Source organism: Scyliorhinus torazame, chromosome 14, assembly GCF_047496885.1.
Source record: "Scyliorhinus torazame isolate Kashiwa2021f chromosome 14, sScyTor2.1, whole genome shotgun sequence".
Taxonomy (NCBI): Eukaryota; Metazoa; Chordata; class Chondrichthyes; order Carcharhiniformes; family Scyliorhinidae; genus Scyliorhinus; species Scyliorhinus torazame.
Window position 1 is genome coordinate 129,301,610 of NC_092720.1, and position 26,947 is coordinate 129,328,556.

The following is a 26,947-nucleotide window of genomic DNA, read 5'->3' on the forward strand; positions in this document are numbered from 1 at the left end:
ATTTGTGCAATTTCTCTGGTGGCTGCCTGCTTTCTCAGCTGGTGTGCCAACAGGCGTCTGGCTTTGTGTTCGTATAGAGTCCACGTGCCTGGCAGAGTTGGTGCAATGCTTTTCTGGTGGCGAGCATATCAAAGTTCCTTTGTAGCTCTTTGCTCTCCGCCAGGAGCCCTGCGGTCGGGGCCTCGGAGTGTTTACGGTCTACCTCCAGTATGGAGTCGACCAGCTGCTGCCTAGCCACCCTTTCCTCCCTATCTCTTTGAGCTTTGAAAGCAATTATTTCCCCTCTTAGCCTTTAGCGCTTCCCAGAACGTGGAGGGTGAGACCTCCCCGTTCTGGTTGGTATTACTACAATACACTTTACAGCAAGGGAGTTGGGGTTTTGGAACAGCCAGAACTAGTCACATGGAAAGGCGTCCTAGCCTTTGCCTCCCTGATCGCCGGCCAGAGACTCCTGCTCGGGTGGAGATCGGCTGTGCCACCCAAGGCTGTGGACTGGCTGTCCGACCTAAGAGTTCTCCCACTGGAAAGAATCCATTTCCCCATTCGAGGATCAGAGGAAGGCTTCCACAATACTTGGAAGTTATTCACCAGCCTGTTCCAAGATTCGTGCATAACCAGCAACCAATGTGGGGAAGGGGCGGGGGAGCAGAAAGAGGCGAGGGACGACGACACACCAGAACTGGTGCCATCCATAGTCCGAAAAGGAGGGGTAACAACAGCTAGGACGCAAGGCAGGGAAGCTGGAGGGGACAAATGGCAGCAAAGTACACAGGTGTAACTTCATTGCAGTGTTAATCTAAGCCTACTTGTGACGATAAAGATTATTATGACCTCGTGAGCAGTACACCCAGGTAACACCTAAAATTTCCCAATGTGTTCTAACACCAGGAGTCAAGACACACACAGCACAGGAACGGCATGGAGGGAGTGGCCGAAGTCAGGGAACCCCATAACTAAGGTCCCAACAATAATACCTACACATTTGCAGTCTTGTTGCCCCTCCTGGGCTTGTTATATAAGTATCACAGTTTCTTCTTGTACATAGAAATCTTTACTAAATGAGTTAATATGTTACTGTTTAATGTCTCCTGCAATATAACTAGAAAATTCGAACCAATAAAAACAATTTAAACAAAGATCAGGCATATGTCCTGTTCCACAGTTCCTCCAATAATTGTACATTATTCTTGTATCCATTTGCCTTGATCAAACTCACCCTCTCCTGGTGTCCCCAGTTAACCCTTATTTTCCCTCTCTCACCCTCTTAAATCCAAGGGGTGCAGACTTGAACAATCGTGGTAGACAATTGGTTTAGCCATTCACCCAATTTGGCCGGACCACATCACGCACAAGCGGGTCCCGTGTTCTAACAGCAATAGCTGCTCATTACTCTGCATTCCAGGAGCACCGAGCATGCTGTGAGCAACATGCTTCAAATACCAGTGAGTGGAGAGATCTCAGAGAATGAGCGGCTGAATAAACTCCTCTTGCTTCTAAATGAAGAACACTTCAGCAGCCAGGATAACTTGGCTCGGCTGTTAGCATTCTCAGCAGAGTCGAAAGGCTCCAGCTTGGCTGTAGGACAAAATCAAGGCTGACAAGAGTGCAGTGCGGAGGACATCCTGATATTGTTGAAAGGAGAGGCATGTTGTCAAAGCTTTTCGTCTCGCACTCATCAGAACCAATGCAAGAATACCAAATTTCAAACAATCACAACAATTTATACTCCAGGAGAAAATGGGTGCTGATTGGCTGAGACATCATCTGAAGGAAGCAACAGGGGACTATCGGCTTCCCAGACTCCTGGATAATTCAAAAAAGGTGCAACGGTTGAACAATCCTGGTAGGTGAGAAAATCCTGTATTGTTCAAGAGCTGCCCTTTGGATGGAGGTATTAACCAAGGTTCTGTCTGTGAAGTGGCTGCAGTTCAGCTGGTGTTGAAAATCCCACTATTCAAAAAGGAGTGCTGAGCTCTTCAGGGTATCTTTTACCATCATTCCTCCTCATCAAAATCAAATGAACTGATCAATCATTGTCCAAGCCCAATTTTCTTTGTTGAACATGCCTGGTAGACATCTTGGAAGATGCTGCTTTAAATAAAGCCAAACAGGAGACCCATTCTTATATTTTATTCTTGTCCATTACACTGTATATAAAATGCGATCCGCAGCTCCAAGAGCACGGATACCCTCCTTCACCATAAATAACTACAACCAAACCTAAACTGGACTTTAAAATAGGTAATAAATGGGTTGCAAGGACCAGATATGCACTTGTACACTGTTAATACACGCAGTATACAAACACTAGACATACAGGAACACAATCCCCACTTTCACTGACATGGCTATGGAGTTTTCAAAACTAGAGTTCTTTATGTTCGCTCCTCCGTCCATTCGAGCGGCAGGTCCAATCAGGGGCACAGTGAGAGGGCACAGAGTGTCAACTCATTGATGACTTGCTTGCGTGTCTCAATGAGGAATTGGGAACCTCAGAGCTAGCAAGTCGTCAGACCCAGAATCCCAGAAAATAGAGCGCGCCCTTTATGAAAAGTGAAGCCAAAATGACTTTTAGAATCATTGTGTGGGTGTTCAATAGCAAACCAAATTCTAAAAACACACCAGGGTGTGTTTCTCAAGCTCGCCCAGCTGTAACATTTGGGCACAACCTGGAGAAACAAGACAAATGGTCCTTCACAGCGCCTTGTTAGGGATTTGCCAAAGTCTTGGTGGGAGATCCCCATGGGAATGCTACCCCTGCAAGTCTTGATGCTGGTCAGTTCTTTGTCTGGCTCTTACCAACAGTACCTTTAAAACAACTGGTGTGCACATTTCCCTTCACATTACAGCTGCAGTATCCTGCTTACTCCCAGGCCTTAATACTGACTCTGTCCACTCTTGGATAATACTGCTCAAAGTCCTTCTTGATAAAATTATATTAAGGGTTGTTGAACTCTCGTGTCTATTTCCCCAACCCTCCAACTAGCCTGCGACCCTCACTTGTTCCATTTGGGCCCTTTCACTGTCTCCTCCGAGGTGCTACATCATGGCATTTATATCAGGCTTTCATTGTACTAGCAGAATAATATGGTTGCCCTTTTCATGGTGGCATCATTAGTCATTCTGTTTCTCTTCATAATGCAAGGTGTAAAAGCAAAACAACCCACCTAACTTGCCATTTAAGGCCGTACAGAGGATCCATTCAGAATTAATACTGATCCCAAGTTATATAACAGAATCTAAACTGAACGGTTTCCTACTTGCACAATGAAACATTGTGTGCTTAGATATAAAAATCACAAATTAAAGTGTGTGTGGGTGGGGGGGGGGGAGAAGGGGGGGGGGCGATACAGGAAATTATGGTAATTGCTGTCAGCTACATGAAAGTGAGGAAAATAAACTTCCTTTTAGATTAGATGGATAAAGACTGCACCACCAGATCTCAAAGCTCATTTCGTCAACACACCCTGCTAACGATCGCCCTATTTATTCAGTAGGAAAGTCCATGTCAATGCCATTAAAGAAACTGGCCAACAGTGGTTCAGTTGACAGACTGAAGACGCTTCCCAAGATCTCCCAGAACATGGAGATCCATTGGCGACAGCAACTCCCTTGCTGTAAAGTGGATTGTAGTAATACTTCTGCAACACGCCTACAAATTCCTGTTCTCTAGATTATCGATAGTACAAATCTGAGGGGGTGGGGGAAGAAATAAAATATTTTAGGAACCTTCCTCTTAAATTGTCCATAAACAGTCAGAGATACATATGCTCTTTGAACTGTCTACAGGCCATTCACTGCCGCTGCTAAATGATTGGAAACAAAGGGCTCAAAATGAGGTCTGGTACAGAGGCAGCTCCTGAATTGACCAGGTGTGGATTTCAGACATACAGTTTTTAATTTCTGTACAACCCAATCTGAGTGACAATCTGGTCCATTGGCCTTTTGCTCCGAGTAATACTCCAGGCCAGATCTCTCCCAGGAATTGAGATTCCAGGTCTGGAGTTATTTACCTTGGTCTCCGGCACCCAAGAGGATAGAGGAAAACAAGGAGAGCCAGCCTTGGCGTTAACCCCGATGGGCGTGACTTTGCTCCATTGGACACGAGTATCAGCTGCACCCTCTCAGGCAAGCCCACCTTTCAGCATTGTGGAACTGTTCTGTAAAGAGACAGAATCGCTTCTGAGTTCTCAGTAAACTGGAGCCTTTGTGGGGTCTTGTTCCTCTAATTGGAGGGCAGCTATAGTGTTGGTTTAGACTGTGTGATTACTATATTGCAACTGGTGGAGCTTCACTCAAGTGTTTTTTTTATAAAAGCATTTCCACTCTCTTTGCATCTCATAATCCCTCCGTCCAGCCAGTCTGAGCTAGTCTTTTCAAACTGATGACCTGAATCTCCTCCTGCAATTCGGTACCACTCAGTGGTCAGGTAAGCCTCGCGTCAGTGGAGGGCTCCATCTAACCGACTGGCACACTTTATGAGAAACCTCCCTTGATGGGGCCAGCGAGGATTTAGTGATTGAAAGACACAGGCTTCTAGTTCAAGGAGGCGAGACACATATTGGCTGTGTTACCAGGCTGCCCTGAAGAGTGAGGAATTCCTCAAATGAGGGGTGACCTGACTGATCTTAAGTCTGGAATAATCACCACCATTAACTCCTCCAGCTTTCTTAACCAAATCGCTTCATTTTAACTAGCAGCACAATGTAGTCACATCTTAAAAAGAGTACCTCAGGGAAGGTTATCCACTGTATAGGACCTTCTATCCTGAATGTGTATAATCCATGTTCTTGCACTCTTATACACAGTGGATTTATTTTTAAAACCATTAAAAAAATTGACCTTTGAATTCTGAAACAAAGCCCAGACAGGCAAGCAAAAGAGGTACTGTCTCTTTTTCACACAGTACATTTCTACTAATACAGCTTGATATGCACCAATTAACATCTGTATATAAAGAAAATGTAAAAATATTATAACTTCTAATTAAAACAAAAAAAAAGATATCAACCCCTCTTATTTGGTGCCACCCCTCATGGCAGCATTGTTAAAAGTAAAAGGTTTTTTAGTTCTGATCCAACAGTGCGATCGAGTCCAGTCGCCATGGCCATGGAGCACAGGCATCGGCAGCCATGGGCTTTCCTAACTGCAGCAGGAGGGGTGTTGTTGGGTGCTGGGTCACGGGGCACTTGGGAAACCCCTGGAGGTGCCAAAATCTTCACCGCGCTGAATTCTTGCTGGATCCGCTTAACGAATACCTGAGGAGGAGGGGGGTGGAATGGAGGGCAAGAGCAACAAGTCAGAAAGAGCAGTTTCAATCCACTCGACACATTTTCACCTTCTTTTGGAGGCGACAATCCCCGTCCACTCGGCACCCTCCACCCCCAAGTGGAGGGACTGAATTTTTACCGTTCAAATCCGCAGAGAGTGTCAGCAGGCTTTGAAACATGAAGAAACAACATCACTGTTAAGCCCGATCCTCATTATCTCCAATTCTGCGAGTAGACTATGTTGGGTTGTTGTTTAATTGGTCTGGGGACAGTTCTCCTAATTTTAGTATCAGTTTTCAGATGTTAGAAGAGGACTTTATAGGGTTAACCAGGCAGGCCTTTGTGGTATCGGGTGCCTAGGTCGATGCTAGGTGGCTTAGCAGTTTGATGTAACTGATTGGCTTGCTGGGCCCATTTCAGAGGGTAGTTCTGAGTCAATCACATGCCTGTGGGTCTGGAGTCACATCAATACCAGACTGGGCAAGGGGATTTAAACTCATGTTTCTGATCATTAGATCAGGCATCTGGATTACTTGTCCGGTAATATAACCCTGATGCTGAAGAAGAGCCTCAACCTGTTCAATCTTTCCCAATAGCAGTAATCTCTCGGTTCTGGTACCTTCTTTCTAAATCTTCTTCTGGCATTTCCTCCAGTTTCTTTTAAAAAACATTTAGAGTACCCAATTATTTTTTTTCTCCAATTACGGGACAATTTAGCGTGGCCAATCCACCTAACCTGCACATCTTTGGGTTGTGAGAGTGAAACCCATGCAGGCACGTGGAGAATGTGCAAACTCCACACGGACAGTAACCCGGGTCCTCAGCGCCTTAGGCAGCAGTGTTAACCACTGCACTGCTACAGTGCCATATTTAATAGGATGGAGTTCAGATCTGCTCTAAATGCGGTATGGCTAGGGTCCAATACAAGTTTAACATAACTTCATTACTTTTGAATTCAATATCTCAGAAATAAGTCCTAGTGCTTTGGTAACATTTTTTATTGCTTTGCTGACCTGAGATGCTGTGTTTAATTATTTGCTCTTCTATCTCATTCACTTTATTTTCTAAAGCACGAGGTGATGCTCCTGTTTATCACAGCAAAATGCAACATCTCTCATTTATTTTGATTAAAGTTTGGTATTGTTTGATCTTTGGGACAGGTCAAATAGACCAAAATGATCTTCTCCAACACTACATTCTTCATGCTGTGTGCGCACGCCTTAAGGTTATTTCACCACAAAGACGACAATGCTGTCAATAGGAACCAAAAATCTTTGCATTTGAGATAAATCTCCCAATGATGCTGTGCGCCATGTTTAGGATTTTAGATTGTGTGTGTTGCTACCTAACACTGAAACAATTAAATAATTTACTCCTTTAAATATGAGATTTGTTCTGTCCAACTTGCAAGTTTGGTGTACTCGCTTTGCCCCCTTTTCCTATTTCCAACACATTCTCTCGTGTCACCTCCATTTCCATGGTGCCTACTCTACTGATCCCACTCATGCGCTCCTCTCCCTACACGGCCTATTCCCTCAGCACTCCCACATGACTGAGTGATTATGTACAGCAAGAGACAGAGCCAAAGAGGAAAGGCGCAAGAGTCAGGGAGAGAGAAAAAGCAAGTGTTGTCCAGAGTTTTACAGCATATCAAGAGGCCCTTCGGCCCATTGTGTCTGTGCCAGCCACCAAGCACCAATCTATTCTAACTCCATTTTCCAGCACTTGGTCCGTAACTTTGTATACTATGGCATTTCACGTGCTTATCTAAACGCTCATTGAGCATGGCAAGCAGCAACCTGGAATAAGCATTAGAGTTCAGTGCAACAGATAAAAGCTGCAATAGATGATAAATAAAGAATCTAAAAAAAGGTAAAACAGAGCTGTGTAAGAGACTTCGTGCTGTCTGACCATTAAGTATTCAAAGATAATTTAACAGGGATTTACAAAATCCTACCACTGGGTGGAACTGTTCAATTAAACATGATACTTTACTTCCCCATTTCTACTGCACAATTGAAAAGTTAAAAAAAAATTAAACTTGATCAACTCCACATGGTACCAATATCAACAATAATTCATAGAGATCAAAGCTTAAGGTCAGATCCTTATAATACCCAATATTGGAGCAACAGATTGACAGGGAAAGTGGAGATTAGAACTGGTTTTCCCAGTAGAATTACAAAGCGAGTGGTTGAAATGCTTTCCTTAAATGGACACAGGACGCATCATGCGGTTGTTACTCTAACTACCCACTTTCTGCTGAACCCCAATTTCCCCCAACATTAATGCCCCCCGTTTTAATGCACTTCAACAATCAAGGGAAGGGGCGCTTTCATTTTAGGGGTACCTTGTCCACCGCAGAGGGAATGGTTGGGAGGCAGCACACTGACCATGGAGACAATATATAAATTGAGAAGCCACAGTGGGTTCAGCACAACCTTCTTTCAACTTCTGGGGCCTTCTTCAATCCACATCAACAAAGAACAAAAAACTTGCATTTATATTCACCAGGCTTTGAGCAGCTCCTTAAGTGTGTTGACGAGTACAAGTACTCTCTATTCTCAATAACTCTTACACTCCTGATTATGCCTTGCATATGGCAGAAAGGTTTTGGGGGCTGTTCCCCCTTGAGAAAAGGAGGCCGAAAGGAGATTTAATGGAGGTATTCCAAGGAAAACATTTTATCACTGCCAGTAGTACGATTGTCATTGAAAAGCAGACTCTTTAAGGGTAGAGAGATTATTGGAAGCAGGCAGGAAGGGTAATTGATAGGTGAATCTTTCTTTTTTTTTTTAGAAAATATTTTATTGAGACATGCCCAAAACATATGGACATGGTTCGCAGGACCCCCAGGACAGCGCCCACACCTATCCTCCACCTCTTCAAAGAACCTGCTCATCCAGGCCACAGTCATGTATCAGGCTGAGCCTGGCACACGGCGAGGATGCATTAACTCTCCTACATAAGACAGAGGAGCGGAAGTAAGGCCATTCGGCCCATCGAGTCCACTCCACCATTCAATCATGGCTGATTTCAACTCCATTTACCCGCTCTCTCTCCATAGCCCTTAATTCCTCGAGAAATCAAGAATTTATCAACTTCTGTCTTAAAGACACTCAACGTCCCGGCCTCCACCGCCCTCTGTGGCAATGAATTCCACAGACCCACCACTCTCTGGCTGAAGAAATTTCTCCTCATCTCTGTTCTAAAGTGACTCCCTTTTATTCTAAGGCTGTGCCCCCGGGTCCTAGTCTCCCCTGCTATTGAAAACAACTTCCCTATGTCCACTCTATCTAAGCCATTCATTATCTTGTAAGTTTCTATTAGATCTCCCCTCAACCTCCTAAACGCCAATGAATATAATCCCAGGTCCTCAGACATTCATCGTATGTTAGGCCTACCATTCCTGGGATCATCCGTGTGAATCTCCGCTGGACCCGCTCCAGTGCCAGTATGTCCTTCCTGAGGTGTGGGGCCCAAAATTGCTCACAGTATTCTAAATGTGGCCTAACTAGTGCTTTATAAAGCTTCCTGTAGTACTTCCTGAAGTACATCCCTGCTTTTATATTCCAAGCCTCTTGAGATAAATGACAACATTGCATTTGCTTTCTTAATTACGGACTCAACCTGCAAGTTTACCTTTAGAGAATCCTGGACTAGGACTCCCAAGTCCCTTTGCACTTCAGCATTATGAATTTTGTCACCGTTTAGAAAATAGTCCATGCCTCTATTCGTTTTTCCAAAGTGCAAGACCTCGCACTTGCCCATGTTGAATTTCATCAGCCATTTCTTGGACCACTCTCCTAAACTGTCTCAATCTTTCTGCAGCCTCCCCACCTCCTCAATACTACCTGCCCCATCACCTATCTTTGGATCATCGGTAAACTTAGCCAGAATGCCCCCAGTCCCGTCATCTAGATCGTTAATATATAAAGAGAACAGCTGTGGCCCTAACACTGAACCCTGCGGGACACGACTCGTCACCGGTTGCCATTCCGAAAAAGAACCTTTTATCCCAACTCTCTGCCTTCTGCCTGACAGCCAATCGTCAATCCATGTTAGTACCTTGCCTCGAATACCATGGGCCCTTATTTTACTCAGCAGTCTCCCGTGAGGCACCTTATCAAAGGCCTTTTGGAAGTCAAGATAGATAACATCCATTGGCTCTCCTTGGTCTAACCTATTTGTTATCTCTTCAAAGAACTCTAACAGGTTTGTCAGGCACGACCTCCCCTTACTAAATCCATGCTGACTTGTCCTAATCCGACCCTGCACTTCCAAGAATTTAGAAATCTCATCCTTAACGATGGATTCTAGAATCTTGCAAACAATCGAGGTTAGGCTAATTGGCCTATAATTTTCCATCTTTTTTCTTGTTCCCTTCTTGAACAGGGGGGTTACAACAGCGATTTTCCAATCCTCTGGGACTTTCCCTGACTCCAGTGACTTTTGAAAGATCATAACTAACGCCTCCACTATTTCTTCAGCGATCTCCTTTAGAACTCTAGGATGTAGCCCATCTGGGCCAGGAGATTTATCAATTTTTAGACCTCTTAGTTCCTCTAGCACTTTCTCCTTTGTGATGGCTACCATATTCAACTCTGCCCCCCGACTCTCCTGAATTGTTGGGATATTACTCATGTCTTCTACTGTGAAGACTGATGCAAAGTACTTATTTAGTTCCTCAGCTATTTCCTTGTCTCCCATCACTAGATTACCAGCGTCATTTTGGAGCGGCCCAATGTCTACTTTTGCCTTCCGTTTGTTTTTAATGTATTTAAAGAAACTTTTACTATCATTCCTAATGTTACTGGCTAGCCTACCTTCATATTTGATCCTCTCCTTCCTTATTTCTCTCTTTGTTATCTTCTGTTTGTTTTTGTAGCCTTCCCAATCTTCTGACTTCCCACTACTCTTTGCCACATTATAGGCTTTCTCTTTTGCTTTGATGCATTCCCTGACTTCCTTTGTCAGCCATAGCTGCCTAATCCCCCCTCTGATGACCTTTCTTTTCTTTGGGATGAACCTCTGTACTGTGTCCTCAATTACTCCCAGAAACTCCTGCCATTACTGTTCTACTGTCTTTCCCACTAGGCTCTGCTCCCAGTCGATTTTCGTCAGTTCCTCCCTCATGCCCCTGTAGTTACCTTTATTTAACTGTAACACCTTTACATCTGATTCTACCTTCTTTATTTCAAATTGCAGACTGAATTCTACCATATTATGATCACTGCCTCCTAAGTGTTCCCTTACTTTAAGATCTTTTATCAAGTCTGGCTCATTACATAACACTAACACTAAGTCCAGAATGGCCTGTTCCCTCGTGGGCTCCATCACAAGCTGTTCCAAAAAGCCCTCCTGTAAACATTCAATTAATTCCCTTTCTTTGGGTCCACTGGCAACATTATTTACCCAGTCCACCTGCATATTGAAGTCCCCCATGATCACTGTGACCTTGCCTTTCTGACATGCACTTTCTATTTCGTGGTGCATTTTGTGCCCCCGGTCCTGACCACTGTTAGGAGGCCTGTACATAACTCCCATTATGGTTTTTTTGCCTTTGTGGTTCCTCAACTCTACCCACACAGACTCCACATCATCTGACCCTATGTCGTTTAGTGCTAATGATTTAATTTCATTCCTAATTAACAAGGCAAGCCCGCCCCCTCTGCCCACCTCTCTGTCTTTTCGATAGGTTGTGAATCCCTGGATGTTTAAATGCCAGTCCTGAACCCCCTGCAACCACGTCTCTGTGATGCCTACCACATCATACCTGCCAGTCACAATCTGGGCCACAAGCTCATCTACCTTGTTCCGTACACTGCGCGCATTTAAATATAGCACCTTTAATTCTCTATTGACCGTCCCTTTTTGTTTTCTTAGTGTGGTGGATCTTGGTTTACTGAGCCTTTCCATACACTGCGTCATATTTTGTGAGATGGGGATTATCGTAACCTCTCCTGAGTTCTGTCTTTTTGTGCTTTTTTCTATTCCTAAGCAGCTACGCTTCCCACTGATTACTTCACCTCTTGGTTCCCTGACTTTCCCTTCCCCCCCCAATCTCTAGTTTAAAGTCCTATTGACCACCCTATTTACTCTTTTCGCCAGAACACTGGTCCCAACTCGGTTCAGGTGGAGACCATCCCAATGGTATAGGTCTCCCCTGTCCCAAAACTGATGCCAGTGTCCCATGAAAAGGAACTATAGCCACGTAAAATGGCTGATTCCCGATTAGAATGGTCAAACCCCAATCTAAAATGGCGAACGGAAGAGGCGGATGGGAAAATCAGCCAACAGGACTCAAACGGACAGCTGCAGGTAAAACAGTGTATTCGCCTCTGGGGAAATCCAGACAGGCCGATACCTGCAGCCATTAACACCACAACAACCCAGCCATCTGCATACTAAGCAGCCACCCCCGGGAACAATTGCTACAACATTAGCAACATAAAGCCGATCCAGACTTTTCGGCGCCAGCAGGAGCTGACACAAAGAAAGGTAAATGACCACCCCCCGATCAAGGAATCGCCCCATTATTGGAGCATATCGAACCAAGTGATTGGGACCAAGTCCAATCACTTGGAACCAGGGTCAAGGTCCGCCCCGAGAGGTGGGAAGCCCCTGGGGACTATAAGAATAGGGGCCAAGTTCAGCTCGACCCTTCGATTCCTGCTCGCAACCTTCGCAAGTTTGACTCCAGCGATCGCTACCAGATAGACATTCCTAACCATCGACCTGTATCAGCCTTTGAATCCCGCAGGCTCAGGACCAATTCGAAAGACCATTTGTTTCCCTGACCTGGTGGGCCATTTCCAAAGTTAAGTATTGGCCTGTTAGTTGTAGGTATTAGTCTAGAAGTAGGATTATTGTATAAGTATTAATTGCTGTATATAATAAACGAGCGTTGATTTAACTCTTACTAAGCGGTGTGTTGCATTATTAATCATTACTTGGACTTGAACCACGTGGCGGTATCAGAAAGATACCTGGCGACTCGTGAGCAAAGGTGACAGAATTAGAGGTAATAAACAAAGGCTAAAAAGAGCAACAGAACCCCTCTTTCCCACACCACTCTTTCAGCCACGTGTTAACTTCCCTTATTCTTGCCTCCCTATGCCAATTTGCACGTGGCTCGGGCAGTAATCCGGAGATTATGACCCTTGAGGACCTGTTTTTTAGGGCCTCCTCCCATAACCCGGCCTCCAACTCCCCAGATAAGTGAATCTTTCTTGATGAAATCTGCTCTAAGAATTTTGATGAAAGTAAAGAGCATCATGAACAATGAGAATCACTCCTTGTTTCAGTATTATTGCTGGTTTGTGTTCAGGGAAAAGGCTATAATCCCTCAGATCCAGGTCAAATTGATTCCCCAATTCATTTGTGCCTTGCTATGAAACGTTTAACAGGAGTTGGTATATGGGTAAGGATATGAACGCCAGATGGGACTCACTGACTGGTTGTATTAATGTATTGTGATAGATTTTATTACAATGTTAGATTTCCGATCGGGTTCTTTCTTTTATTGTTTCTATACGATTTTTAAATGAACAATGTGCCCGAAATTAATTTCTGTATTGACAATAAAAAGTGAAACTGGGTGGTTAGGTTCTGGAATGCGCTACCTCAGAGGATGGTGGAGGCAGATTCAATCAGGGCTTCCAAAATGGAATTGGATAAGCAACATAAGAGAGAGATCTGCAGGGCTAGAGGGAAAGGACTGGCATGTGAGTGGCTGAGTTGTTCTTGCAAACCGCAGGCATGATGAAGGGCCGAAAGCCCCCCTTCTGTGCCGTAACCATTCAGAATCTATCTAGCACCTATCACACCCATCTAATCCAAAACACCCCACAAAACAATGAACTGCTTTTCAAGAGCAGTTACTGTTTTTGAGACAGACATGACAGCCAGTACACAAGATCACAAGTGAGTTGAACTGTCTGTTATTAATTCATTAATTAATCTGTTTAGTGGCACTAGATAGACCATAAAGACTCCTCTTCTCTCTGAATGTTGCTGTGAGATCTTTGACATCTGCTTGAGCAGGGACACAGTGACCTAGTTTAGTGTCACATCAGAAAGATAACACCTCTGGCAATGCAACACTCCCTGCACTGCACTAGTTTGTTTATTTGCTTATGTCCATATTAGCTTTGGTTCAAAGTTATTGTGCCATTGAGTTGGCCATGCTGACATTGCAAGTCTCTTCTGGCAGCTGTCTGGTCCTCTGATCCTGCATAGATGAGCCAGGACATCGTCAATCCACATGAATGCATGATAAATGGCAGGACTCTGGGAAGCACCGAGGATGAGAAGGACCTTATGTACATGTACACTGATCCCTTAAGGTAGCAGAGCAGGTGGATATAGTAGTTAAGAAGGCCTATGGTACGCTTGCCATAATTAGCCGAGGCATAGAGTTTAAGAGCAGGGAGGTTATGCTGGAACTGTATAAAACTTTGATTCGGTCACAGCTAGAGTACTGGGTGCAATTCTGGAATCCACATTATAGGGGGGATGTGACAGCATTGGAAAGGGTGCAGAGGAGATTTACCAGGATGGAGAGTTTTAGTTATGAACAGAGATTTGATAGACTGGGGTTGTTTTCCTTAAAGCAGAAGAGGGAAGGGGCAGGAGGTTTGGAAGGGATGCGAGGAAAAACATTTTCACCCACAGGGTGGTGGAAGTCTGGAACTCTCTGCCTGAAAGAGTGGTGGAGGCAGAAACCCTCATAACATTGAACAGGAGAGGAGATGTGCACATGCAATGCCAGGGCATACAAGGCTATGGGCCAAGTGCTGAAAAATGAATACTTAGTGGTTGTTTTTTGACCGACATAGATACGATGGGCTGAATGGCCTTTTCTGTGCTGTAGACATCTATGACTCTATGACACCGCCCATATTTATGTGGCTAAAACTGGCATTCTTAACCTGACAGTAGAACCGTTTTAGTGAAATGTAAAGCACCTCGAAAGGTAAAATGTTCACCCAGCTTCAGAGTAGCTCAAGGCAGGTGAACTGAATTGAAGGGGAACAAAGAAATAGTAAACCAACTAAATACATACTTTGGTTCTGTCTTCACGAAAGAGGGCACAAATAACATATCAGAAATGCTGGGGAGCACACGGTTCAGTGAGGAGGAGGAACTGACGGAGATCAGTATTAGTAGAGAAATGGTATTTGGGAAAATTGATGTAATTGAAGGCCGATAAATCCCCAGGAACTGCTAATCTACATCCCAGAGTTCTTAAAAAAGTGGCTCAAGAAATAGTGGATGCATTGGTGGTCATCTTCCAAGATTCTATAGATTCTGGAACAGCTCCTGCAGATTTGAAGGTAGCTACGGGAAACCCATTATTTAAGAAGGGAGGTAGAGAAAAAAACATGGAATTAAAGACCAGTCAGCCGGATTTCGGTAGTGGAGAAACTAGAGTCCATTATCAAAGATTTTATCACAGTGCACTTGGAAAACGGTGGTAGAATCAGACTGAGTTAGCATGGATTTACGAAAGGGAAATCATGCTTGACAAATTTACTAGGATTCTTTGAGGATGTAACCAGTAGAGTTGATGAGGGAGAGCCAGCGGGTGTGGCTTACTTGGACTTTCAGAAGGCTTTCAACAAAGTTCTGCATAAGAGATTAGCGTATAAAATTAAAGTGCATGGGATTGGGGGTAGTGTATTGAGATGGATAGAAAACTGGTTGGCAGACAGAGAACAAAGAGTAGGAATAAACTAATCTTTTTTGGATTGGCAGGCAGTGATTAGTGGTGTACCGCAGGGATCAGTGCTAGGACCAGGCTATTCACAATATATATCAATGATTTGGATAAGGGAACTGAATGTAGTATCTCTAAATTTGTAGATGACGCAAAGCTGGATGGTGAGTGGGCAGATGCATGGCAAATGGAGTATAATGTGGATAAATGCAAAGATATCCACTTTGGTACCAAAAACAGGAAGGCAGATTATCTGAATGGCTATAATGTAAGAAAGAGGAATGTGCAACCAGACTTGGATGTCCTCGTACACCAGTCGCTGAGGGAAAGCATGCAGGTGCAGCAGGCAGTAAAGAAGGCAAATGGTACGTTGGCCTTCATAGAGAGAGGATTCAAACACAGGAACAGGTGAGACCACACCTGGAATATTGCGTGCAGTTTTGATCTCCTTATCTGTGGAAGGATGTTCTTGCTATAGAGGGTGCGCAGAGAAGATTTGCCAGACTGATTCCTGGGATGGCAGGACTGACATACGAGGAGAGATGGAGTCTGTTAGAGTTATATTCATTGGAGTTCAGAAAAATGAGGAGGGGGGAACCCACAGGAAACTATAAAATTCTAACAGGACTAGACAGGGTAGATGTAGGAAGGATGATCCTGATGGTGGGGCTGTCCAGAACCAGGGGTTACACTCTAAGGAAACAGGGTAAACCTTTTAGGACTGAGATTAAGTGAAATTTCTTCACCCAGAGAGTGGGAGCCTGTGGAATTCGCTACCACAGGTAGCAGTTGAGGCCAAAACATTGCATGTTGACAAGAAGGAGTTAGATATAGCTCTTGGAGCTAAAGGGATCAAAGGAAAAGCGGTAAAAAGTGGGAACAGGTTACGGAGTTGGATGGTCAGCCATGATCAAAATGGATGACAGAGCAGGCTCAAAGGGCCAAATGGCCTCTTCCTGCTCTTATTTTCTATGTTTCTATTTAGGCATCAGACCTCTTTTAGTGGGCCAATGTAGGCAGCCATCGGGTGGGACCAGGATTACTTCACCCAGCTCTGTACAATCACAACATATTAAAACACACCGGCTCATTAAAAAAATGAAAAATCGCTAATACTGCATGGAAATCTAATGCTCATTCCTTTAATCTTGTAAATGTATGCATGAACACGGCTTCCTTTCTGTGTTTCACTCACCTTCGTACACGCTCCACCATGTGTGCTACCAGTTTATCTGAAATGCCTGGACAGGACTCCTCAGCCAGGTGAAAAGCATTCTCCAGCTCTTCAATGGCACCCAGATTCCCACCGCTGACTTTGTGCTTTTCTTGTAGCTTCAGCAAAATAAAACATAACATAATTAAGGTGGACCATCAAGCCATTGCCAGAAAACAAAAGATTATCAGTTAACAACTCAGAACCATATGCTATAAAGGCATAGGAATCCACTCATCTGTGCCACCAAGGAACAGGGCCCAGTACAAGAACAATCAGGGAGGGGAATAACTTTCCTCACACCACTCTGTGGCAGGGCAGATTGGTACAAAAACCAGCTCGCCAAAAAGCTAGCTTGACAAATTTAGTTTGACCAGAGGTCGTTATTGATAAAAGTTTCATCACAATTGAGGTCAATGAACTGGAATCAAACAACAATGTTAATGGCAGCTGAACAGGAAGGTGGGAATTCTGTGGAGAGTAACCCCAGCCTGCCAACCACATAATTAAGGCAAAAGTCATGAGTGCAATGGAATAGTCTTCACTTGCCTAGATGAGTGCATCTCCAACAAGACTCAAGAAGCTCAACACCACCCAGGACAAAACGGCCGGCTTGATTAGCACCCTATCCATCACGTTCAACATTCACTCCCTCCATCACTAACACATGGTGGCAGCAGTGTGCGTCATATACACGATTCACTGCAGAAACTCACCAAGGTTTTTTCAACAGCACCTTGCAAACGCGTGATCTCTGCCACTTACAAGGACAAGGGCAGCGGATACCATCACCTGCAGGTTCCCCTCCAAGTCACACACAACTCTGACTTGGAAATATATCCCTGTTCACAACACCCGTGGAAGAATAAGGACAGAAAATGCTAGAAATGTAGGGATGTCACTGCATCTGAAGAAAAAGTGGCCTGATGTCCAGGATGTTGCCTTTCTGCAGCATCGCTTTGACCTCGAGGTCAGGGGTTACAGGTACTTCCACCAATGGCCAGTCTCCATTTGCGAGTGTGATTCATGAAGAAATCAACCATTGAAGCACAGACCAATGAAAGGAGTTGGCCTCCTGGTATGGGTGCCTCAGTATCTTCCGGGCAGTGTATTTACTTGCAGGTTACAGAGAGCATTCTTTGAGCATACAAAAAATCCAATAAATGGGAATGTCGCATTAAACATGGATTTATTTCTCCTTTGGGAGCTGGCTATAAATCCAGTCCAGACAGAAACGATCAAGGGGAAGGAGCGGATTACAACAACGTTCTTTCACTTCAGCAGCTGAGGCATGACTACAGCCCATACTTGCAGGATGAAAGCAAGTTCTGTCTCTACAGACGGTGAAGGTTATTGATGAAATCTGGTCTTTGATCTCAGTCCATTCAGGATTCTCAAAGGGAGCTACTTTTTTTGATAGGTTCTGAAGGTTCTCACACCAGACAAAAACCTGGGAGGGGGGAGGGGGAAGAGTGGACTTAGTGATATCAGCAAACATAGGCATTCAATCAACTTACGCCCTCAATAGTCTGCTGATATTAATCAAGAAGGAAAAAATTCCTCGTTCTCCATGCTTATAATAATAATAATCTTTTATTGTCACAAGTATGAAGTTATTGTGAAAAGCCCCTAGTCGCCACAATCCGGCGCCTGTTCGGGTAAGCCTGTACGGAATTGAACTAGCGCTGCTGGCCTGGTTCTGCATTACAAACCAGCTGTCTAGCCCACTGAGCTAAACCAGCCAGATATTAGCTGCCTTTAGAAGCATTTCAGCCGACATGTATAAGCAGGCACACACAGAAGCACATTTGGTCATATACAGTGACTGCATTACCTCTCTGAACATGGGGTTGACCAGCGTCGTCAAACACTTTGATTTTGGCTGTCGTTTCATGGGCTCCAAGGGCTTCATTAAAACAAAATACAAAAGAATAATAAAGAAACTCAGGCAATATTTGTCACCTCTGACCTCAACTACTCTGTTACATCCACTCCTGTCTGTTTATTCCTATAGCTAGTTTTTTCCCCCCAATCAAACGGCAATTTAGCGTAGCAAATCCACCTACCCTGCACACCTTTGAGTTGTGGGGGTGAGTGAGGCCCATGCAGACACGGGGAGAATGTGCAAACCCCACATAAACAGTGACCCAGGCCCAGGATCGAACCCAAGTCCTTAGCGCCGTAAGGCAGCAGTGCTAACCACTGCACCGCCCTGGAACAAATTAAATTTGTTAACTCGCTCGGTCAGGGTTGCATTCCTTGTACAAATGACAGTCTGTAATTGGAGTAGTTAAGAGACAATCACAATTCTCTCAATCATAATAATCATAATTAGAACTTAGCTACTTGTTTAAAATAAAATATTGTCCCACCAATCATCGGCACCCCAGCATCCTTGAAACACTGGATTTTTGATGTGACACCCAGTCCTTGAATTTGTTGCCTTCCAAATGCGTGCCCATCCTTCCTGCTACTGCTCGAATCTCAACAATCCGGTTTGTACTCCTAACACAGTATTAAAACTGCCCTGGTAAAAGTCACGAGTGAAACCTCTGTGAGCATGGTTCATTTTCCCACCTCCTCCTCTCTTCAGTCTTTGACACAGTCAACCTCACCATCAGCATCCTTTGCTGTTCCTTGTCCATTGTTGTCCAGCTCAGTGGGACAGTGTTCGTCTGGATCTACTCTTACCTAACTAACTGCAGTTCGAGCAACTCCGGAGACAGCTTATTTTCCTGGAGATCCCCAAAGGTCTATCCTTCCTCATCCATTTACAGGCAACCATCCAATGAAATAAAGCCAGTTTCCACATGCACGCTGACAACATAAGAGCTCGGTCTTGATCCATAAGATCACTTCTTGGCCTCTTGACTGTGTAAAAAGACTCCTCTTCCAGCATCCAATCTTGAGTGAGCTGCGTTTTTCTCTAACCATTGATAAGACAGAATCCATTAACTTCAGCCCCCAACACAAACTCTGTACGCTCACTACTGATTCTATTCCTTCCCTTAACCTTTGCTTCAGGTTGAACTAGACCATTATCAACCATGACATATTTTATGCATCCAACGGAGATCCTGACCCCATTTCCTCACCAAGACAAACTCTGAGACCTATTTCTCATCTGTCCTTACCAGAGCCTCAGCCCATCTGCTCCTAAAACTCTCCTCCATGCCTTTGTCAGCTCCAGTCTCGATGATTCCATGCTCTCCTGCCCAGGTCTCTCCTGCACACTTTAGTGCACGCCAGAATGCTGATATCCTATCCTTCATTAAGCTGCACTCAACATTGCCTGAATCTTCACTGATCTGCTTTGGCTCCTTCTCCCCCAATTTAAAATGAACAAACTCATTCTTAATCCCTTCATTTCCTTTCCCTTCTGCAACCTCCTCCTGTCTTGTAATGTCCCCCTCCAATCCAGAACTACCCATTCTTCACACTCCTACCCTCTTGTTTCCCTTTTCCTTGTGGCTGTACTTCCAGAGACCTAGGCCACAAGCTCTGAAATTCCCTATTGCAGCCCTTCCATCTTTCTCTCCTTATTTAAGACCACTTTTCAAACACATATCTATGGTCAAGCCTTTAGCCACTCCTCCCCAAAACCCCCTCCTTTGATGTCCATTTTTATCTAATTATGCTTGTGTGACATTTGACCGTGGGCCGTTTTTCTACATGAAAAGCACCCCCTCCCTCCCCCAGAGTTGTGTCAGTTTGTAAGTAAGGTGCCCATGTTTAGTGGGTATTAAAGATCACTGGTGTGAAGATGGAGCTTATGAAAATCTTTACAGTAAGTGGAATGGAACTGTCAGTTACATTATTTCCACATTGCAGCAAATATCAGGATAGATTTGTCTCTCTGGCACTTGAATGTAAAGCATGGTGGAGCGTCAGGCAGGAAGGATTTTGCTCCACCATTGGAGACGACCTGATTCTCCCCTCTACGTTTTGCCCAGAGTGTGAAAATAAAAATGTACTTCATTACCTTTCATCCCATGATAGCAATGGGAGTACAGGGATGCTAGGAGGCAGTACACCCATTACATTCTATCCTGCGGTCCTTGTAACAAAAGTATACATCACTGCAGGAAAGTGCCTGGGTTGCTTATCACAACAATGCCAGTGGGAGAGGGTGATGGAAGTAGCTTGGTGCATAGACTCACCTTAGGAGAACTCGGAACAGGCATTCCGTTTTGTAGCTTGCTCAAAGTGCTGGGACGTACAGTGGGGAAAGTCCAAACTGGGCACTGATCCCGCTCATCTCCATCAGCCTCCCTGCAAACAGATAGTCGGTAACTGTGAACGTGCTCAGAACTATCCATGCAGGGCTCTTCAGTTTATAGATTAGCTTCATTATTTCTAGTCACTCACACATCCCTGCTTGCCCCCTTCCTCCCCTTGAAGAAAGCTGCTTTGTCTCTGAACCAACTCCCCCAGTATGACTCTTGGCTAAGGTCCCGCTTCACACCAAAGGCATTTACGGACATGATAGCAGCCATGAGGGCTTTTAAAGTCCAAAAGGTCAAGTCGCGGTGCCTGACACATAAAAACCAGCAATCTCGTAGGTGCAATCCTGGGTCAATGGTGAGTCAGCTGATGTTAGATCAAGCAGTGAACAATTGGTCACAGAACCCTGCAGTTAGGGAAGAAGTATCCAAAACAGCTGCATACCCGATTGCTGTCCAGCTGTTGGCAGTGCAATTGGCGATGACGGGCGAGGATGGAACGTGATTTGGCTGTAATGCCCCTCACTGTTGGACACACCTGTCCAAGTTCTTTGTTTATGTTTATGTGGAAAGAATAAATCCCTTTTTTACTGGAACTGTCCTTGAACAAGGAAGGCAATACCTTGTGGTTGAGGAAAGAGTAGGAGTGAAGGAAATAGTTTGAAACAAAAAGAACGTGCTCACTACAGTATTGCTAGTGCTGGAATGAACATCAGTGACTAGAATGAACAGAACAGTAATTATGGCATCTTCTTGGTAACTGCAGCAGCACAGCTAACTTTAGTCTCACAAAGGGCATATTTTTCCTCCCTAATAAAGCCTCAATTTTCTTTGGCACATTCTCCTAGTCTATCTATATATGTCTGTAAATACTATGTTCTCTCCACTGCCTCCTTTCCCATCTATTTTAGTATCACCACAAATTTTGCTGTTACACTCTGTCCCTGCTTGCAGATTTATATAGATTGTAAACAGTTGATGTACGAGGACTGACCCCTGCGGTATCCCGCCAGTTACAGATCGCTAGCCAGAGAAGGATTCATTTTTCCCACCCTCTGCTCTTTATCAGTCAGCTAATCCTCATTGCAATCTAGTATTCTACCCCCAATCCCCTGCGATCTCACCTTCTGGATCACTCTTTTATGTGGGATCTTGTCAAAGGTTTTGTGAAAGTCTAGATATGCCACAGCCACATGTTCCCCATTATCCACCTTGCTGGTTACATCCTCAAAGAACTCGAGCAAGTTTGCCAAGTATGACTTACCCTTCATAAAACCATGCTGACAATGGTGGATTGAGCTTTGTCTTTCAAAATGTTCAATCATCTCCACCTTAATGATTGATTCCAGCAACTTCCCCGCCACTGAGGTCAAGCTAACTGGTCTATAGTGTCCTACTTTTTGCCTCTCTCAATTTTTGAATAGGGGCATCACATTAACGTGTTTCCAATCCACTGGGACCTTTCCAGAATCCAGGAAATTTTGAAATATCATAGCCAACCAATACATCCACTATCTCTACTGCCACCTCCTTTAATACCCTTGGGTCTAGGCAACAGATGCAGGAGACTTATCTGCCTTTAATCCCATTAGTTTATTCAATATCTTCTCTCTAGTGATGGTTATTGCACCAAGTTCCTCTTCATTAATTGCAGTTTTGGGAAATTGTTTCTTATCCTCTACCTTGAAGACAGAGGCAAAATATTGGTTCAGTGCCCCCACCATCTCGGTGTTCTCCTAGGAACATAGCATTTATTGTCCATTCCTAATCACCCTTGATATGAGTAGCTTGCCCTTGCTAAGAGTGAACCATGTTGCTCTGAATATGGAGTCACCTGTAGGCCAGACCAGGTACGGCTGGCAGATTTCCTTCCCTTAAATATATTAGTGAACCAGATGGATTTTTAATAACAATTGACAATAGTAATGGTGACCATGAAACTGAGGCCTGCTTTATAATAACTGCTTTTAATCTAAATTCCACCAGCTGCTTTGGTGGGATTTGAACTTGTGGTCCTGGAGCATCAGCCTTGGCCTCTGGAATACTAGCCCAGAAACATTATTATTACTCTACCATCTCCCATTACTTTTAACATAATTGCTGTGCTTTTCAATTCAATTCCTCTAAAAATGTGGGTCAGTATTTATTTCTCCTACCAAACTATATCACCTGACATTTACCTGTATTGAAATTCATTTGCCATTTACACACCCATTCTGCAGATTTCTTGATATAGGTACTGTTGCATGTTTATGTGGGTAAAGATCAGCTTGTTGCAGGCACAGTTTGCACGGAGACTTGCAAAGATTTTTGTTAAAATTCTAAACCAATACTCTGAAACAAAAGGGTCAGATTACGGAAATACGGAGATATGTCCGGAGAATGAGCGACCAGAAAGTGGAAGCAAAGCAAAGCAGATGCACCTTGAAATGATAATGGCATTCCTGAACAGCTATAACATTTCAGGTTAGACTGAATATTGTCCCACACACTCCAATTTGGTCAGTTAGGGTCATGCTGCCCCCACCCCTTCACGCCAGGAAACCCATATGCTTACAGGTCTGAATCTTCAGAGCTAGACTCCTCGCCATGACCCTCCGATTTCCAGCGCTTGTAGCGATCGATTAGCTCTGTTAGGTAGGAAGTTTTCTTTGTGTAGCGCTGGATATATTTGTGCTTCAGAAGCTCTTTTGCCGTTGGTCTCTATAATGTGAAGAAACAGAAGCTGGTTAAAAAGGGATATTTGCCTTTATTAGCCAAGGCATAGAATATAAGAACAAGGAGGTTATGATGGAGTATAAAACGCTCTTTAGGCCACAGCTGGAGTACTGTGCACAGTTCTGGTCACCACACTATAAGAAGGTGTGAATGCACCAGAAAGGGGGGTGGGGTGGAGAGGAGATTCACCAGAATGTTGCCTGTGCTGGAGCATTTCAGCAATGAAGAGAGGCTGGATAGGCTGGGATTGTTTTCTTATAGTAGAGAAGACGGAGGAGATACCTCATTGAGGTGTACAAAATTATAATGGATACAGATTGGTTAGATAGGAAGAAACATTTCCCCTTAGTAGAGGGGTCAATAACCAGGGGGCATAGATTTGAGTTAAGGAGCAATAGATTTAGAGGGGATCTTAGGAAATACCTTCACCCAGAGGATGGTGGGAATCTGGAATTCACCGTCTGAAAGGGTGACAGAGGTGGGAACCCTCACAACATTTAAGAAGCATTTAGGTGAGCACTTGAAATGCCATAGCGCACAAAGCTACAGACCAAATGCTGGAAAATGGAACTAGATTAGACTGATGCCCGAAGGCCACACAGACACATGGGGCCAAAGGGCATCTGTCAAAAAGAAATGTTTATAAAAATGTTTTTATATTAAACAAAACAATCAACCAAAAATACACAATGGAAGAAAGAGACAAACAAGCAAATACACAAATCAACTTCAAGCTGAAAGAACTAAACTAAACCCCCTAACAGCTGATGGGGACTAGTTCCTTAAAAAAGGAATTTAATGTCTGCCTCTTAGCTGGAACCCTTCCACCAACTCTCAAATGGCGTACTTAACATTCTCCAAATGTAAAGACATGAGGTCATCCAGCCAAGATGAGGCATTAGGTGGAGTAGAAGATTTCCACCTAAGCAGAACTCGTCTCAAGGCTATCAACAAGGTGAAGGTGAGGACATCCGCCTTCACCCCCATCTGAAACACCGATGGGTCTGATACCCCAAATATGGCCACCGGCAGACAAGGATCCAAATCAACATTGAATGTCTCCAACATGGTGTTAAAGAAAGAGGCCCAGAAGCTTACCAATTTGGGACAGGACCAGAATATATGAGTATGGTTAGCCGGATCCCAAGAACAATGCTCACACGTCCTCCACCCCAAAGAAGAATCCAGTCATCCTCGTTTTAGTCAGATGCGCCCTGTGCACCACCTTGAATTGAATCAGCTTAGCCGAGCACATGAAGGCATGTGATTGACCTTGTGAAGTGCCTCACTCCATACCTCACCATCCAGAATGGAACCCAACTCACCCTCCTATTTCGTCCTCACCTCACTCAATGGAGCTAAGTCCGCTGAGAATTTATGGCCATTTATGCTCGAAATAGTCCTCCCATCAGACCCGGCCAAGGACAAAATCCTCTTCAACAGGGAAGAGAGCGGTGACAAGGGAAAGGAGGAAAAAGCCTTGCGTGAAAAAACAATGTGAAAATACCTGAAAAGGATCAAGCCAGGCAGTTGGAATTTCTCTACTAACTCTTTAAAACTAGCAAACGGCCCTGTCACAAAGAGGTCATCGAACCTCACCAGGCCCTTCCCCTCTAACATCAAGTCCAAACCGACTGGCAGAAAAAGGTCGTTGCAGATGGAGGTCACTGAAGACATGGAACAGAGATTGAAATGCTGCCCAAACTGCTTCCAGATTCTCAGGGTGGAGGCCATCTCTGGATTCAGGGAAAATCTAACTGGAGAGAAAGGCAATGATGCAGTAACTATTGCGCAAGTGCGGGAGCTTGCTTCCATTTGTCCCCATATGGAACCAGGATCGCTGAACCACAACAATATCTGAATATTGGCTGCCCAAAAGTAAAACAATAAATTGGGTAGAGCCAAGCCCCCTGACTGTTTGTCTCTTTGATCCAAAGCCCCACAGATCCTTGGAGTCTTATCCGTCCAGATAAAGGAGGACATTAATTTGTGGACTTTGACAAAAAAAGACTTGGGGATAAAAATGGGGAGACGTTGAAAAAGTAATAAAAATCTTGGGAGCACGTTCATTTTAATAATCTGAACCGTACCTGCCAAGGGCAGGGGGAGCTTATCTCACCTTGAATGCCCTGACTTGACGTGGTCAACCAGGTTAGTGTCATTTAATTTATGTCGCAAGGCCTAACTGTGTGCCATGCAGACCCCCAGATAACGAATGTTAGCCTTGGCAAGGGGAAAAGGTAACTTCCCCAGTTGGGCTCTCCTCCCCGGGGGGGTTGACCGGTGTAGCCACCTGGGTTGGCCACTTCCCGACTTAAAATGGAGATCCGCAAAGGATGCAGGGAAATTCAGCCAACGCAGGAGAAACAAGCAGGTGCAAAGTTTCCTGTGTATTAGAACTTGCAGAAACCTAGACAGCACTGAAACCAACAACAATCTGCATATTAATGAGCGATCCCTGGGAACAATTGGAAACATTTAAGGTAAACAAGGCCAAGTCAGACTCCTCCGCACCAGCAGGAGCCAAGACAAAGGAAGGCCAACGGACACTTAGGGAACGCCCAGCGATCAGGGAACAGCTCCAGTATTGGAGAAATCGATCCAAGTGATCACAACTCAGTTCAATCACTTGGAACCAGGTACGGGGTCCGCCCCGAATGGCGTGAAGCCCCTGGGGACGATAAAATAGAGTCCCCAAGTTCAATTTGTCCTTCTTGGCAGGGTCACTGAGCAGCTCGAAACAACCCTTGACAGTGACCTGCCTAGCAGCTACATCAACCAAGTAAGTCTCCAGTCAACGCACGCTACGAGATAGGCGCTCCTAGCTACCAGTCTATACCAGCTTTGAATCCTGCAGACTCAGAATCGAATGAAAGGCCATTTGTTCCCCTGACCTGGTAGGCCAGTTCCGAAGCGAAGTATAGGCCTTTTAGTGATAGAGATAGTCTAGTAAGTAGAGTTTATGCATGAGTAGTGATTGACTGTGTATAATAAATGTGTTTTGATTTGAAACTTACTAACTGGTGTATTGAGTTATTGATCAGCACTTGAACTTGAACCTCGTGGCGGTATCATAAAGATACCTGGCGACTCTAGAGCAAAGGTTATTGAAACAGAGCAAATTAAGTAAAGACACAATGAGCAACATTTAAGAGCCAACCAAAAGTTAGCAACACCGGGAAACGTTCACTCTTGTCCAAGTTCAACGTGTAACCAGAAAAGGAGCCCAAACTACTAAGTAGCTTCATTATCTGATCCATGGAGGGTACTGGGTCCATAACATAGAGAGGTAGGTCGGTCATCTGCATAAAGGGATACCTGGTCCCTCATTCTTCCCGCTTCATCCCATTTCAGTGAATAGAGGACCTCAGCACGAAAGTGAGTGATTCTATTGCCAAAGTAAACAAGAGCGGAGAGTGGACACCCCTGTATCGCGCCCCCATTCAATAGAAAGTAACTAGAGCTCAGGGCATTCGAACAAATACTAGCAGTATTTGCTATACAGTAGTCAACTTCAGGAAATAACCTTGTGGCCTAATCCAAACCTCTCAGGAATCTCAACAGATACACCCACTCCACTCCTTTTCGGCATCCAGGGAAACAATTACCTCCGGTTTGGGCACCGAGGAGGGAGAAAGGACAACATCATTTAGCAAGCGACATATATTGGCCAACAATTGTCAACCTTTAACAAAGCCTGTCTGATCCTCTGAGATTACCTCTGGGAGGCAGGGTTCCAGTCCCACCTTGGCAAGTAACTTTTTAAATAAAAATTTCCAATTAAGGGACAATTTAGCGTGGC

The 26,947-nt window shown here is 44.4% G+C and overlaps 1 protein-coding gene across 1 annotated transcript in view; it reads right to left on the bottom strand.

The window, feature by feature from the left end:
• Positions 1–2,115: 2,115 nt before the first annotated feature.
• stk25b (serine/threonine kinase 25b) overlaps positions 2,116–26,947 on the bottom strand; it is a 99,122-nt gene continuing 74,290 nt past the window's right edge. The window contains exons 7-11 of the mRNA XM_072474896.1: positions 22,985–23,130; positions 20,365–20,476; positions 18,039–18,110; positions 16,187–16,323; positions 2,116–5,258 (exon numbers count right to left, since the gene is read on the bottom strand). Of these exons, the coding sequence (XP_072330997.1) occupies positions 5,219–5,258; positions 16,187–16,323; positions 18,039–18,110; positions 20,365–20,476; positions 22,985–23,130 (507 nt within the window). The 3' untranslated portion in view covers positions 2,116–5,218. The remainder of the gene's footprint in view (positions 5,259–16,186; positions 16,324–18,038; positions 18,111–20,364; positions 20,477–22,984; positions 23,131–26,947) is intronic.